Source organism: Dendropsophus ebraccatus, chromosome 4 (genome assembly GCF_027789765.1).
Source record: "Dendropsophus ebraccatus isolate aDenEbr1 chromosome 4, aDenEbr1.pat, whole genome shotgun sequence".
Lineage (NCBI taxonomy): Eukaryota > Metazoa > Chordata > Amphibia > Anura > Hylidae > Dendropsophus > Dendropsophus ebraccatus.
The window spans coordinates 5507485-5524111 of record NC_091457.1 but is presented as its reverse complement, the minus strand read 5'-3'; the positions used below and the strand labels follow the sequence as shown (position 1 = coordinate 5524111).

At 45.4% G+C, this 16627-nt stretch overlaps 1 protein-coding gene across 1 annotated transcript in view; it reads right to left on the bottom strand.

The window, feature by feature from the left end:
• Positions 1–3813: 3813 nt before the first annotated feature.
• The window catches only part of LOC138789408 (vomeronasal type-2 receptor 26-like), a 37407-nt gene continuing 24593 nt past the window's right edge, over positions 3814–16627 (bottom strand). Inside the window, exon 3 of the mRNA XM_069968035.1 lies at positions 3814–4727. Coding sequence (XP_069824136.1) covers positions 3832–4727 — 896 coding nt within the window. The 3' untranslated portion in view covers positions 3814–3831. The remainder of the gene's footprint in view (positions 4728–16627) is intronic.

Sequence of the window (16627 nt, the reverse complement as noted above, 5' to 3'; positions counted from 1 at the left end):
TGCATCACAATTTTTTATTAGCCTTGGCAGCTGCTGCCTGGCATTGATAACTAAAGTTCAGTTTACTGTCCATCAATACCTTCAGGGTCCTCTGTGGTGATTACTTTACCCAGTTTAGTATCACCTGCAAATATGGAGAGTCTACTCTGTAGCCCCTCAACAGGGTCATGAATAAATATAATAAGCAAAAACAGTAGAGTGCTTCAAAACAGGCTCAGACAAGTTTTTAGAACAAAATAACATTAATGCATATGTGTAGAACCTACCCATCATCCTTCCCCATTCCTTCCATGGTTGAACTTGATGCACATGTGTCTTTTTTTAACTGTGCTAACTATGTGACTATGTAAAGAAAAGAACTGGACCCAATACTGCCCCTGCGGTACCCTACTAGTAACTGTTACCCAATCAGAGTATGTTCTATCAATGACCACCCTCTGTTTCCTATCACTGAGCCAGTTACTAACCAATTTACAGATATTTTCCCCTAGTCCCAGAATCCTCATTTTAAAGACCAACCTTTCTTGGGGCACAGTATCAAATGCCTTTAAAAGGTACAGATACCCTGTATGTAGGATCCCCTGCTGTGCCCCCATGTAGTAATAAGACTCTCTGTTGTGCCCCAATATAGTAATAAGGCCCCCTGCTGTGCCTCATATAGTAATAATGTTTCCTACTGTGCCTCCATATAGTAATAATGTCCCCTGCTGTGCCCTCCATAAAGAAATCATATCACCTGCTGTGCTGTACCCTCTATATAGTAATAATGTCATCTGTTGTGCACTTTATAGTAATAATATCCCCTACTTTGCATTTATATAGTAATAATGCCCCCTGCTGTGCCTCAGATAGTAATAATACCCCCTGCTGTGTACTTCTATACAGTAATAATGTTTTCCGCTATGCCCCATAGTAATAATATCCCCCGTGCTGTACCTCCATAGTAATAGGGTCCCCCTGTGCTGTGCCCTTATAATAATAATGTCCCACTGTGCTGTCCCTATAGTAATCTTGTCCCCCAGTGATGTGCCCCCACAGTAATAATGTCCCACTGTGATGTGCCCCCACAGTAATAATGTCCCCTTGTGCTGTGCCACTAAAGTAATAATAATGGAAGCAAGTTTGGACAGCATGCAGTACAGGGGTTGCCTGCACAGGAAACAGTCTATGCAAAAAAGATTTTCCGGCACTCACCTGATCTTATGCACCCAAATTTATTTATATACACATATACAAGGTGGATACTGCACACCAGAAGGACGCGTTTCGGCTCTCTAGTTGAGAAAGGCAAGAGAGAGCGAAACTTGTCCGGTCTGGTGTGCAGTATCCACCTTGTATATGTGTATATAAATAAATTTGTGTGCAGAAGATCGGGTGAGTGCCGGAAAATCCTATAGTAATAATGTCCCCCTGTGCTTTGTCCCCATAGTAATAATGTCCTTCTGTGCTGTGTCCCCATAAAAATAATGTCCCCCTGTATTGCCTCAACACAAAAACCAACCATTACACTCACCTAATACTGGCATGGATCTTCCTCTCCTCTGGCTCTCTTCTCTCCTCTCTAGCCTATAGACAGATCCTCCACTCCAAACCCTGGGTATGATCGGGCGCAGGTCCAAGATAGGCAATATAGATAAGAATAGAACTAAAAGGTTTTTATTAAAATAATGATACAACGCGTTTCAAAGTCGTGCTGACTTCTTTCTCAAGTGTCTAGACACTTTAGAAAGAAGTCAGCACGACTTCGAAACGCGTTGTGTCATTATTTTATTAAAAACTTTTTAGTTCTATTCTTATCTATATTGCCTATCTTGGACCTGTGCCCGATCATACCCAGGGTTTGGAGTGGAGGATCTGTCTATTTGCTAACCGGTTTGGTCTCTGGGAGTGGCTGCGGTTCACTTACATACGCTACAGAGTGTTGTGCCTCCTACTTGCACAACCACAACAGGTGAGAGTCTCCATTTACTCTCCTGTTTCCTTTACCTGCCATCAGACTTTACACTATGGAGCTCTGTCCACACTTCTGTTTTCTCCTCTCTAGCCTGTCAGCCATTGGATTGATCCTCTAGCAGCACAATGACATAATCACTGTGCCTGCTGGAGGAGCTGTCTGCTGGAGAGATCACAGACGGTGATATGTGAAGCAATATTGGGGGGGGGGATATGTAGTAGGCGCTCAGGGCAGCCCTGACAAGCTCAGTGGGGTCTGGAGGGAAAGTTTGGTGAGTATCAACATTCAGCTCAGAGCTCGGTGGGAGGGGGGTAGTGGAGGGGGTGTCAATGATGCAGTGAGTGTGGGGGACTGAGCATTGTTGGATGCTTTCTAGCTGTCATCCCGCCCCGTCCTAGAAAAGAAAGAGTGCGGCCTGCGTGCTGGCATTGTGGACCTCATGTGGGTGTGTGTGGGCCCAGCCTCAGCTCTTCACACTGTATATTTACAAATCTGCAATTTTCAAAAATTGCATCTGCAAAAATGACTGACAAGCTCTAGTATGGACTGTGAATGCAGGGCAGGTTGCCCTATAGAAGTCTATGGGAGCGTCCATAACTTCTGCAGATGCATCATTTTTACAGATGAAGCACCCACAAATCGCTCCTGAAATACAAAAACCATGGGAGCCACAGTATCTGCCCTACTACTGACCTTTGGTTCTCGATGCTGTATCATGTTTTTCCCCATTTTTCTTGTTCTTCGATATATTGCGCCTGTGAGTGTCGCTTATTTAGCAAATATTATACGCTTCAAAATCGAAGTAAATATGTATTGTTAAAAAAAAAAATCTATAGAAGAGTAATAAATTCTGGAGCGCATGGGCTAAAACAAAAAAACACAAAAAAACTTCATATGAAACCTATGGGTGGTGTAATAACCAGAGCCCAGACTGGATTTTATCAATAGAAAAATAAGAGGGGGGCATGACAGTTCTGATTGTCTCACTATACTAATCCAACTTACTTCAGGCAAAGAATTGATAGCAGGTACGACACCTCTGGGATCCTCTTTCCAGCTTAAATACAATTGACTGAGAATATCCCTCCAATAATCATGTCACCATCTTTCACGTATTCAAAGTCCTCATAGGCCGGGACAAGTCTCAGCTTACAAGCTAATAGCCGGTCAGAGAAGACTAAGGTGAATGTGATCACAAGCAGAAGGAGAAGTAGTAGAATTTCCAGTGTAAGGACGGACATTGTGTCTGTGGAGAATTCCCCCTGACATAGAGAAGCATCACGGGCGGTGTAGGATCGGAGGTGTGTGCCGGTGTAAGGAGCCGGAATCCTGTCTTATATAGGGATCAGGAACAAAGAGACCTGAGTTTAGTTCCTTCCCAGCTGTGACCGATCCTATTATACGTAGACTATGGAGTCACCGACCGCAAAAGATAACATTTTATTTCTCTCTTTTAATTTTCTATCTTTATTTAAATCACAAAGAAAATTCACCAAGAAACTGAAAAATAGAACAATTTCTTCTAAGTGTCTATCTCATCCATTTCATAACTTATTTGAATGTTTCCTGATATTGAGCTGCAGATTTTATGCACACAACCATATTGTAACACGTTAACTTTTAGCCTGCCTGTAGGCACCACTAGGGGGAGCTCCCATTAAACTCTATGATAAATCTGTATACAATGAGCTCACACTAGTGTGGCCTTCAGACAGCCAGGATTTTATGTATCTGTGAAAGTTTATTTCTATTATTCAGTTTGTTTGGTCATTTGGTGATTAATAATTGACTGTCATATATAGTTTTATAATATTTCATCAAGAAATTCAGAATATTTAATAAAATATTCTTTTGGAATTTAAATAATGTCACAAAGCTCAGGTCTTCAGTATACAGGATCTTGTATTTAGTTCCGGCTTGAAGAGGATGATATAACATTTGGGGAAGAATATACAGCCCAACAGTCCAGCGTTAGAGGTCAGGATGGCAAATATCTCCACGGCCACCATGTATTTGCCTTTGGTGCTGAGATAAGCCGGGATCATGGCTATCCAGACACTGCAGAACACCAGCATGCTGAAGGTGATGTACTTGGCCTCATTGAAACTGTCCGGTAATGTCCTGGCTAAGAAAGCTGTAATAAAACTAACAGCGGCCAGAATCCCCATATAACCCAGGACAGAGTAGAACCAAAGATCTGACCCTTCATTACACTGAACTACCGTCTTCTCCTTATAAGAGTGTGTGTCCAGCTCCTGGAAGGGGGGAGAGAGGGTCACCCAACTCATACAGATGACCCCCTGGACAGAGGAGCAGATCAGGAGCACACAGTTAGGGAGCGTTACTCCACTCCATCTGCTCCACACACTTCCAGGCTTGGTGGCTCTGAATGCCATGTAAACCATGATGGTCTTGGCCAACAATGAAGAGATGGATATTGAGAGTAGTATTCCAGTAGAGATCTGACGTAACCTGCAGGTTGTATCCACAGGACGACCGAGGAACAAGAAGACAGAGAGGAAGCTCAGCATGATGGAGACCAGGAGGACAAAGCTCAGGTTCTTGTTATTCGCTCTCACAATTGGGGTGTCCTCATATCTAATAAATGTCCCCAATATTACAGTTGTCAGTGTAAGAAGTAACATGGATCCTGATAGAACAGTTTTTGATATCCCATCAGAGTAAGGGAGAAATTCTAGCACTTTGGAAATACATTGAGTCTGGTTGACATTGGGCCACTCATGGTCGGGACATCTCCTGCAGGTTTCACTGTCTGAAGAAAAGATAAAAATGATATAGTCATTGATCACTGATTTTACACGCTTTAACAATACAGTGGTGCCTTGGATTACGAGCACAATTCGTTCCGGGATGGTGCTTGTAATCCAAATCCACTCTTATACCAAAGCAAATTTTCCCATAAGAAATCACAGAAATGCAGACAATTGGTTCCACACTCCAAAAATAATGATTTATTATTCTGAATAACATGTAAAACTAATGAAACATTCAGAAACAGCAGGATATGTGATATTATAGGTTACTGTACAGTAATGGAGAGGATGGGAAACACAAGGGCTGAGAGAGACTGCAGGGAACATGAAGGAACGAGCAGGGCAGATGTGGGCACATACATGCAGCGCTCTCTGTCCGGGGAGAGAGGGGTTACAGCTATGGAGAGATTACCTACACAGTCCTGTCCCCTGATGCAAGCCCCAGCCTGAAGTGGATCTGCTATGATTTGGAAGGTGAGGAAGACTTCCTGTGTCAGAGTACAGGGCTGTAGACCCCGCTATGCAGACCATGCCCCTCCTCCATGTGCGCTCCCACAGTACAGGGAGCTCTTAAACCAAAGCAATGCTCTTAAACCAAGTCATAATTTTGAAAAACTGTGAGCTCTTATATCAAAACGCTCTTAAACCAAGTTACTCTTAACCCAAGGTACCACTGTATATGGAATCTGTGATTATTAACTTTATCAGAAGAATAGCAAGGTGTGCTGATAAAAGGACCTGGGAACCTGACAGATCTCATTAAAGACAATAGAATGTTGCTAATGGTGTTCAGACCAATCTGTAGATATTGCTGGGAGAATCATGTGGTAGAGTACATCACCCAATGTTCGGTTCAGATCCCGAGCCCGTGCAGATATACGCAATTACTTGCATACATGTATATGCGCGAGGAATATGCGTGAGGAATGCTAGACCGCAGCATAGTCAGCTCAGCAAGTCAAGATGTCCCAGAAAGCCTCCCCTTTTGGCATTGGAGAACTCAAATACATTGTGAAGATAATGGACAGAATAAACCATGGTGGACGCCTGGTCACTACAGGGTTAAGAAAGTAATCCCCCTAAACTGACTAACTACTACTGTGAATATTGCTGCCTAACTATATTTAGATGCTGTCCCTGCTCGTTTCACTGTCCCTACTGATCAAATCAGGAAAGAGTTTGAGAAAATTTGCCTCAGCGTCGCGTTTTTATAGAATGTGCGTAACGTATGTAATGACGCTAATCGTACAGCCAATCACAGTAATGCCAGTAGTAAACATGGCTCCTACATTACCTGATGTGCCCTTCCTTCCCCACCACTTCATTGGCTCTTTCAAATTGGGTGGAGAAAACGTACACAGTTGCGCGCACCGCAAGATAAACGTTCACATGTTCAAATATGTTTGAAAATGATCGTTATAACCATTCCCATCATCGAACAAATTGTTAGTGATCGGAGAAAACGAACAATTAGCGTCATGTTCGTGCAAACATACGAACATTTACGAAAATGTTTGCTCATCTCTACTCTGGACAGGCAGCAATATAAGTCTACGGATCCAGTCCATTGCAGCTGGATGGTGATCGTGGTCATTCGGGAAAAGAATCATTTGAAAGCATGATTCCTTCAGCGATATGGTCAGGAATTGGTCAAGGAATGAGCTGTCAGACCTCGAGCGATCAAAACTTTTCACATTTGTCGCTCTAAATGATAGTACACTTTAAAAATCACTTTAATTTTTTTTTTTTTTTGGTGCTACAAATCATAAAACATAATATTCCTCAATTATGTTCCTTAGTGACCATCCCGTATAGGCCATTGGGTGAGCACAACCTGTTTTATAACATCCATGAGGTCATTGAGGACAGTTTATCAAATCAGTCTCTAAAGTGTAAAATGATACCAGAAAATTCTACGGAAACTTCACACTTCATATTACTCACATATCCAGATGTGTGAGAATAGGAAACTAAAAATTCAGGAACCTACAGGGTTAGTAATGTAAACATCCCCAACTTGGGCTGCTCCAAATAAGATGAAAATCAGACAATGGGCCCTTCAGAAGATTCGCTTGCTTTATCCCCTTCATGACTAAAGACCATTGATGCCCGGATCTCCAAGGCATACTAAAGCACTGCTCTATCACCTAGGCTGAATCCCGGAATTCTAGGTGGTCCCCAGGCATGTTCCTCCTTCCGCACGGACCGGAAAGACATCAGCAATCTAATGTAGAAGGTTTGGGTATGTTCAAGTTCGATCGATTCTAGGATTTTCTAAGGTTCGATCATCTCTACTGAGGATAAAGGTAAGAGTTTACTTTCATCTTCAGAAAAACAGATCGCTGATCTCAGGGAGAAAAGCCAAACAATAACACTGCCGGCTGCTAGTGAAGCGCCCAATGCAGTGAAATCCTAGGTGCATTGCCCACTGGGAAACATGAATACGCAAAAGAAGAGCCCGTGGAGCCTCATCAAAGAGTTTCAAAACACAGGACTAGCCAGATATTCCTCCGGGAAGGACCAAGCCAAGGGGTGGCTCCTGTAAGAAAACCACCAAAACCGCCATATTAAGTGGCCCTATAAGTCAATGTAATGACAAGGGAAAAACCAAGACTAGGTATCCATCCACATACAGCTGTTTCGGGGTGTTGCCCCTCATCAGTGTAGAGTAGGATTCTGGCTAGGTGGGAGCAATACCTAGTAGAGCCATAAGAGAAACAGATCACTGATCTCAGGGAGACCAGCCAAATGATAACACTGCCAGCCAGTGCCATTTCCTTGCACTTTGCACTTTTAGGCAACGTGTAGTAAGGCCATTGAGAGCACTAGGGGTGAGATTACGGCACCAAGAGCACCAATCCAGAGCGCCCTCGGCTGCCCCGCTCCATTAATAATAATTAGAAGGTAATGGATGGTCAGGGGAGGGCCGGATTGGTGTTCTGAAGACAGTAGCCTCAGAGCCTCAGCCTCAGTGCTCCAAACGGCCTTACTACACACTAGATTAAACTACTAACTGCACAGAAACGGCGCCGAGGATGACGGTAAGAGACTTACGGTCATCCTCAGCGTCCTGTGCACAATAGGGAGCTATCAGCAGGTTGGGTTCTTCTAACCTGCTGATAGTTTTCCTTTAATAAATGATGAACAGATGGTCTGAAATGCCGTAAATCTCATTTGGAGCAGCAGAACACCCTCTACAAGCCGTGTATATACATTCATGAAGACATCACATTTGGAAATCCTACCAGATGTATTTGATATTTCCCCTTCAAAACATGGCACACAGCTGTAACAGCAGGGATGTATTGAAGTCCCTGGGATTTTTTTGTTTCCTGGTTGACAACTTTTTGTACATACAGACTCTGGAATCTGAGAGGAAACAATTCAGTGAAAATGTTGAATTTGACAAGAACCAGTTATTTTATTTCACAATTATAACATTTCTATCAATAGCGTATCTGCACAGATGTGTCCTCACTCAGGGCCCCTTTCTGGAGATCGCAAGGTTGAGAGGGATAGCAGTGGTCAGACCTATTCCAATTGGACACTGCTCTGCTAGCTTTTGTAAAAGGGATGGAGTTTAGGGTCTAGATTTCACCTGATATTCCTTGATTGCACCTTAAAGGGGTAGTGCGGCACAAAAAAATTATTCACAGAATAACACACATTACAAAGTTATACAACTTTGTAATGTATGCTATGTCTGTGAATCGCCCCCTTCCCCGTGTCCCACCACCCCCGCCCGTGTACCCAGAAGTGTGTGGTGCATTATACATTACCTGATCCATGTCGAGGTCGTCTGCCATTTTGTGCCAAATGTCATCTTCGGACGGCCGAATCGCTGCCGCGTCCTCAGCTGCTCAGCCGTGGTTGGCTGAGCATAACTCTGGCAGCGATTCAGCCGTCCGTCCGAAGATGACGTTTGGCACAAGATGGCGGACGGCCTTGACACAGATCAGGTAATGTATAATGCACCACACACTTCCGGGTACACGGGGCGGGGGTGGTGGGACACGGGGAAGGGGGCGATTCACAGACATAGCATACATTACAAAGTTGTATAACTTTGTAATGTGTGTTATTCTGTGAATAATTTTTTTGCGCCGCACTTCCCCTTTAAGCCTTACGTGGCTCCTATTTCTGTGTGATTCTGTTCTTAACTTTAGATTGACCCTAGCTGGGGAGCGAATTGAATCTTACAAACTGATATTCATTCCAAACTTACTATACCAAACTGAACTTTTTGCGCATGAGTGACATCAGCAAGTCATTTCTCCAGAGAGCAGCCTCTTGCGGCCGGAGGCATAATGCTGCGTCAGATGACAAGAACGATCAAGGATGCTCCTCGCTGGGTCAAGTGCTGGCTATAGGGGAACTGTATAAGACCATAGTCAGCCAAGCACATACAGTTTCAGGCTGGGTTCACACGCTGTAACTGTGCGGCTGTATTTTTTATCTTGTCACCTGAGGCAGCATTATGCCTCTGACCACAAGAGGCCGCTCTCTGCACCGGTGTACAGCACGGACGAGTGATGTGCCAATGTCACTCATGCACTCGCTGGGACTGTGGATCAGGGCTCTTAATTGGTCTATAATTGCGGATGCGAAGTTACCGACAAAACTACATAACGTGTGAATCTAGCCTAACAGTGTCAGCAGTTTACAACAAGAATTTGCAGCTAACAAATTCCCTTCAAAGTGAAAGTACCATTAGGTACAGCTCTGCACCTGGATGGGCACAGACGCAGGGATGCCGGTAGCGTGGTTCTTATTTTGAGTTAGCTATAGCTAGAAATAGCTATTTCAGGTGATGCACCTGCACCTACACTGATCCACTGTTCCCCTCCCTGCTATGAATTCTGAATAAAAAAGCTTAAGAAGACGTCTCCTGGTGAGTGCTGGACTTTCCTTCATTCCAATATTGTATACATACCTTTTCATCTATGCACCCCAGCTGTCTTCCTTGAAGATTCGTCCTGCCTTCCATATTTGCTCCATTTTAGGGGACTGATTGTATGCAGTGCGGGATAGCTGTCTCTCACCTTGTTTACCTTTTTTCTTTTTTTGAGTTGCCTCCTGGTTCCTGCGCTTAGCGCCAGTTTTTTCGGGAGAGCCGGCCCGCCAAGGAGCCATGCCACATATCCCTCCCCTCTGTGACGCGGCTCCATTGATTAATATCCCCTCTGTGACGCGGCTCCATTGATTAATATCCCCTCTGTGACGCAGGCTCCATTGATTAACCCCTTAACAACATCGGGCGTACCCATACGCCCCCGCAGGGTGGGCTTTAACGCAAACGGGCGTATAGGTACGCCCGATGTTTCCCCGATCGCTGTGTGTTCACACACAGCGGTCGGGGAAGATGGCCTGCTATAAATCATAGCAGGCCATCATAGCTTCTCGGCACGGGGGGTGGTTAACACCCCCCGTGCTTACGATCGCCGCTATAGGCTGATCAATTCAGATCAGCCAATAGCGGCGATCGGAACCTTTCCGGGTCATCGGTGACCCGATGACCCGGAAAAAAATGGCGGTCGGTGCTGTCCGAGGACGGCACCGACCGCCATTACTGTAAAAAGTAATGGTGGTCACCGTGCCACCGGCCCGATCGCCGTGAACGGCCGGCCGTTCGCGGCGATCGGGCCGGTGGCACGGCGATCAGAGTCGCACAAAATAATAAATACCTGCCCTGGACCCCTCAGCTAGGTAGCCGAGGGGTCTGGAGCAGGTATTTGTACATTAGTCACCTGTCCCGGGCTCCTGATTGGCGTCTTCCGGGTTCGCGGCGTCCTCGTCTTCGTTCGGGTCTTCGGCTTCCTCCGTGACGTCACGTTCGGCTTCTCTCGGCTATTTTCGGCTCCAGCGTCGGCTTTTTCCGTATTTTGCGCTCTGCTGCCCTCTAGCGGCTGATATGTGTAATACACTTATCAGCAGCTACAGGGATGTTCAGAATGTAAAAAAAGTTTTGTTTTTTTTTCACATTTTTTTTTTTCTATTTTCCGCACCCTATCGCCGCTGAGTGTTGATCAGCATTGCACGAAAGTGCGCTGCTAATCAGCAACTCCTCCTTTTTGGTGTAGGGTGTTTTTTTTCTATATTCTACTGCCACAGTCTGCTGATAAGTGCCGAGGACGGCACCGACCGCCATTACTGTAAAAAGTAATGGTGGTCACCGTGCCACTGGCCCGATCGCCGTGAACGGCCGGCCGTTCGCGGCGATCGGGCCGGTGGCACGGCGATCAGAGTCGCACAAAATAATAAATACCTGCCCTGGACCCCTCAGCTAGGTAGCCGAGGGGTCTGGAGCAGGTATTTGTACATTAGTCACCTGTCCCGGGCTCCTGATTGGCGTCCTCCGGGTTCGCGGCGTCCTCGTCTTCGTTCGGGTCTTCGGCTTCCTCCGTGACGTCACGTATTTTCGGCTCCAGCGTCGGCTTTTTCCGTATTTTGCGCTCTGCTGCCCTCTAGCGGCTGATATGTGTAATACACTTATCAGCAGCTACAGGGATGTTCAGAATGTTTTGTTTTTTTTTCACATTTTTTTTTTTTCTATTTTCCGCACCCTATCGCCGCTGAGTGTTGATCAGCATCGCACGAAAGTGCGCTGCTAATCAGCAACTCCTCCTTTTTGGTGTAGGGTGTTTTTTTTCTATATTCTACTGCCACAGTCTGCTGATAAGTGCCGCACATAAGTGCGGCATTTATCAGCAACTCCTTTGTTGGCGTAGGTTTTTTTTTTATACTTACTGTAAAGAAAACACGTAAAAAACACTACATTACACCACACTACATTGAATAAAGTTTGACACTACACCACTACATACCCCATATACCAATCCCCGTATAAAGATGACCCCCAGGGTGTTTTCGGCGTCAGAGGGATACGTTATTATTGCCTCCTACACCGAAACAGCCAGTGAGGATGAATGGGAGAATCCTTCTTTCCTCCATTCATCCTCATCATCCAGTGACATGTCTGGGGGGTAGCGTAGCGTACGCTGCCCCCCAGACACGTCTTTTCCGCCAGTACCGTCCCAATAAGAGATGACGGTATGGAGTGAAATTCTACAAACTGTGTGAGCGTACCTCAGGGTGCACTTACAGATTTAGGGTACGTGCACACTGTGGAATGGCGAAGGATAACCCTTCGTGCATTCCGCAGCTGGCACCCGCCGGCGGACTGATGCGGGCGCATGTCTCCACCCGTGTCATAGACTCCATGTTATGCATGGGCGGATTCCATTGTCCGTCCAAAGAATGAACACGTTGGACGGAGAGCGGCATCCGCCCGTGCATAGAATGGAGTCTATGACACGAGCGGAGACGTGCGCCTGCATCAGTCCGCCGGTGGGTGCCAGCTGCGGAATGCACAAAGGGTTATCTGTCGCGATTCCGCAGTGTGCACGTACCCTTAGAGTGTATGTAGGAAGGGACACCCGAATCCAGCCCCCAGATGCCCCCCCAATCCTTCGGAGTTAGTGGGGAGATCGTTCGGGAACTGATCTTCCCACTGCTGGATAAAGGTCACCACCTGTATGGGGATAACTTTTATACCAGCACCCCCTCTCCCGGTCCCTCGCTGCCCGAGCTACTGTAGCTTCCGGCACGATCCGAACATATCAGAAGCCGTAATAAAGCCCTAATGTTTAGCAGCCATGGAGCGGACCCAGCGCTTCAGGATATGAAGGACCCCGTATCGCACCAGGACAACATTTTCCAGGTGACGTCCCCCACACTGGAGAACAGGAGACCCCAGAAGAAGTGCAGAGTGTGGCGTAACAGGGGGATCAGGAAGGACGCCATTTTCCAGTGTGCCACCTGTCCTGATCCCCCTGGCCTCTGCATACAGGATCGCTCCAAGGCGCACCACACGTCATTGGAGTTCTACATTATCTAAATTCTGTCCCTTATTCCTATTTCAGGGGTCACGTTGGTCCAGGGATTATTCTGATCGCCATTATGGAGTCGGGAAGGAATTTTCCCCTGTGATAAAGCTACTGTCGTCTGCCTCACGAGGGGTTTTTGCCTTCCTCTGGATCAACACAGATTGAGTTTGATGGACACCTGTCATTTCCAACCTTATAAACTAATAATTGGCCTAATACCCCCAAATAAATTAGAATTGTCCCTTTTCCCCAGCTAAGTAGGTATGGCCACCATTCCCATTAGAGGATGCCATGATGCAATTACAAAGCCTCTGTGCGGCCAGGACAGTAGAAACCCCCCACAAGTGACCCCATTCTGGAAACTACACCCGATAAGGAATCTAACAAGGGGGGCAGCGGGGATATGGCCCCCTGGTGACGGCCACATTTGGGACGTGAAAATGAAAAAAATTGTATTTTTTATTTTCTCTGCACATGTTCTACGTAAGTGCCCGTCACCAGTGGGGTCCATATCCTCACTGCACCCCTTGTTAGATTCCTTATGGGGTGTAGTTTCCAGAATGGGGTCACTTGTCGGGGGTTTCTACTGTCCTGGCAGCACAGGAGCTTTGTAATTGCGACATGGCCTCTATCCTCCATTCCAGCCTCTAAATGGCGCTCTGTCCCTTTGGTGACTTGCCCTGTGCCCATATGGCACATTATGCCCACATGTGGGGTATTTTCGTACTCAGGGGAAACTACCCTACACGTTTTGTGTTCATTTTCTTTTTTAACCCCTTGGGGAAATGGAAAAAAATCAAGGCTAGACCAACATTTAGTGTCATTTTTGTAAAATTTTTACTCTAAATCATTAATCTTGTCATGATTTTTTCATTTTCACAAGGGGTTAAAAGATAAAAAAAAACATTTAATGTGTAGCGCAATTTCCCCTGAGTACGGAAATACCCCAAATGTGTACATAAAGCGCCATGCGGGTGCAGGGTAAGCCTCCGAAGGGACGGAGCGCCATTTGGTTTTTGAAGGCTGGATTTGGATGGAATGGATTTCGAGGAGCCATGTTGCATTCAAAAGGCCCCTGTGTTGCCAAGACAGTTGAAACCCCCCACAAGTGACCCCATTATGGAAACTGCACCCCTCAGGGAATGTAACAAGGGGTGTAGTGAGCATATGGACCCCACTGGTGACGGGCACAAATGTGGAACAATGTGGCGTGAAAATGAAATATTACATTTTTTACACTATAATGTTGGTTTAGCCTTGAATTTATCATTTTCACAAGGGGTTAAAAGAGGAAAAAAAAACAAAATGTGTAGAGCAATTTCCCCCGAGTCCGTAAATACCCCACATGTGGACATAAAGCGCCATGTGGGCGCAGGGCAAGCCTCCGAAGGGAAGGAGCGCCATTTGGATTTTGGAGGTTGGATTTGGCTAGAATGGATGATGAACGCCATGTCGCATTTACAGAGCCCTCGTGCTGCCAAAACACTGGAAACCCCCCACAAGTGACCCCATTCTGGAAACTGCACCCCTCAAGGAATCTAACAAGGGGGGCAGTGAGGATATGGACCCCTTGATGACGGGCACATTTGTGCCATGAAAGTGAAAAAAATGAAATTTTTTTACTTTTATGTCACATTGTTCCACATTTGTGCCCGTCACCAGTGGGGTCCATATGCTCACTGCACCCCTTGTTAGATTCCTTGAGGGGTGTAGTTTCCAGAATGGGGTCACTTGTGGGGGGTTTCAAGTGTTTTGGCAGCACGAGGGGTCTGTAAATGCGACATGGCCCTTGAAATCCTTTCCAGTGAAATTCAGCTTCCAAAAGCCAATTGGCACTCCTTCCCTTTGGAGGCTCGTCCTGCGCCCCCTTGGCACTTTATCGCCACATGTGGGGTATTTCCGTACTCGGGAGAAACTGCGCTACACATTTTGTGTCTTTTTTTGCCTCTTATCCCTTTAAGAAAATGAAAAATTGAAGGCTAGAACAACGTTTTAGTGTAAAAAATAAATTTTTCTTTTTTCACGCCATATTGTTCGGAAAATCTGTGAAGCACCTATGGGGTCCAGATGCTCACCGCACCCCTTGTTACATTCCTTGAGGGGTGTAGTTTTCTAAATGGTGTCCCTTTAGGGGTGTTTTTTTGGTTTTGGCACCCCAGAGCCTCTGCCAACCTGAAGTGGTACAGTCAAAAATGACCAAATATAATGGAGGCGTTGAAAATCACTAGGCGCTCCCTTATATCTGAGGCTTGTGGTTGCGTCAAATAGCGCAATAGGGCCACATATTGGGTATTTCTATAAACTGCAGAAACGGGGCAATAATTATTGGGGTGCATTTCTCTGGTAATAGGTTTATAATTATGAAAAATATTGGATTACAATAAAATCTCTGCACAGAAAATTAAAATTTTCAAATTCCTTACACACTTAGCTTTTATTTCTGTGACTCCCCTAAAAGGTTAAAACACTTTCTGGATATGCTTTTGCAGAGTTTGGGGGGTGCAGTTTCTGAAATGGGGTGCTTTGTGGGGCTTTCTAACATACAGGCCCCTCAAATACACTTGGGGGCTCGGTTCACACGTTGTAACAGTGCGGCTGTGTTTGCGGCTGTAATTGTGCGGCGGTATTTTTGGTGGTTCGTGTGTATGCTTGGAAGTATAGGATATGCGGCTGCACAGTGCACACTATGTCTGAATCTACGGCCCTATGGTAAACGGACCCGTAAAAAATTAACAAGACCATTGTTTGCGGCTGGACATGCGGCCGAGGATTGACAGGCGGTCCGTACGGAGTACTGCAAAAATAGCCGGCAATGATGCCGAATGCCGATGCCTCTAATAGTTAATATATTAAATTAATCAAACACATTTTCTTTGTAATAAAGACACTTTCGTTGGTCAATAATTTAATTCTAACGATTCCATCATTTTGCAATTAAATATACTGTTAAAAAAAATAGATATATAAATAAATGTATATTTATATATATATATTTATTTTTTGACAGTATATTTAATTGCACAATGATGGAATCGTTAGAATTAAATTATTGACCAACGAAACTGAATTTATTTCCACGAAAATGTGTTTTCTTAATTAAATATTAATTAGTACAGGAAGCTCCATAAGCCGTTAATTCATATGCCGGCAATAGAGCATTCTGTACTAATCATCACTTTACTTTAATGAAAACATCAAATGTTTCTTCTAAATATGTTATCACAATAGCATTATTAGAAGAAACATTTAGAATTATATGTGCGCTCAGCTGATTGGCTGATCGGCTCAGCGCACATATAATGAGCCGGTCCGCAGTACAGTCACTTCATTTTGCTGCGGACCAGCAAAGAGGACACATCGGGGTGAGTATAGAGCTCTCCCCACCCCCTCCCCTGCACTGCACCCCTCCCAGCAAGGAAGGGGGGGTCAGTTAACCCCTTCCTTGTTGGGATGGGTGCAGTCTGACATCAGTCTGGCCCCCAGGGGGTTAAGGGGGATGCAATATATCCTCCCTTAACCCCTTGGGGGTCAGACTGTAAGCAGCGATCTGTAAAGATGCTGCATACTGTAAGGAGCACAACACTGCTCACAATGATGGGTGTTGTGCTCCTGTTTGTGTGTTTTTTGTGTGTTTCTCCCTTTTTGTTTTTCAGATATCGGTATCCTGGGGATTACGTCTGATTCCATGGACTACGTCGATGACCAGCGGTTGTTCTTTGAATTTTTTTAATAAAATGGTCAATGAGGGGTGTGGGGGTGTTTTTATTTGAATAAATAAATTTTAAAACTTGTATCTTGTCTTTATTTCTTTACTTTATAGACTTAGTAGTGGAAGCCGTCTAATAGACGGAATCCATTACTAAGTTGGGGCCTAGTGTTAGCCGGTATAAAATGGCTAACACTAACCCCCCATTATTACCCCAGTACCCAATGCCACCAGGGGTACTGGGAAGAGCCGGGTGCCAGTGGTCCCGGAGCGTCAATATTGGCGCTCCTGGACCGGGCGGCAGCAG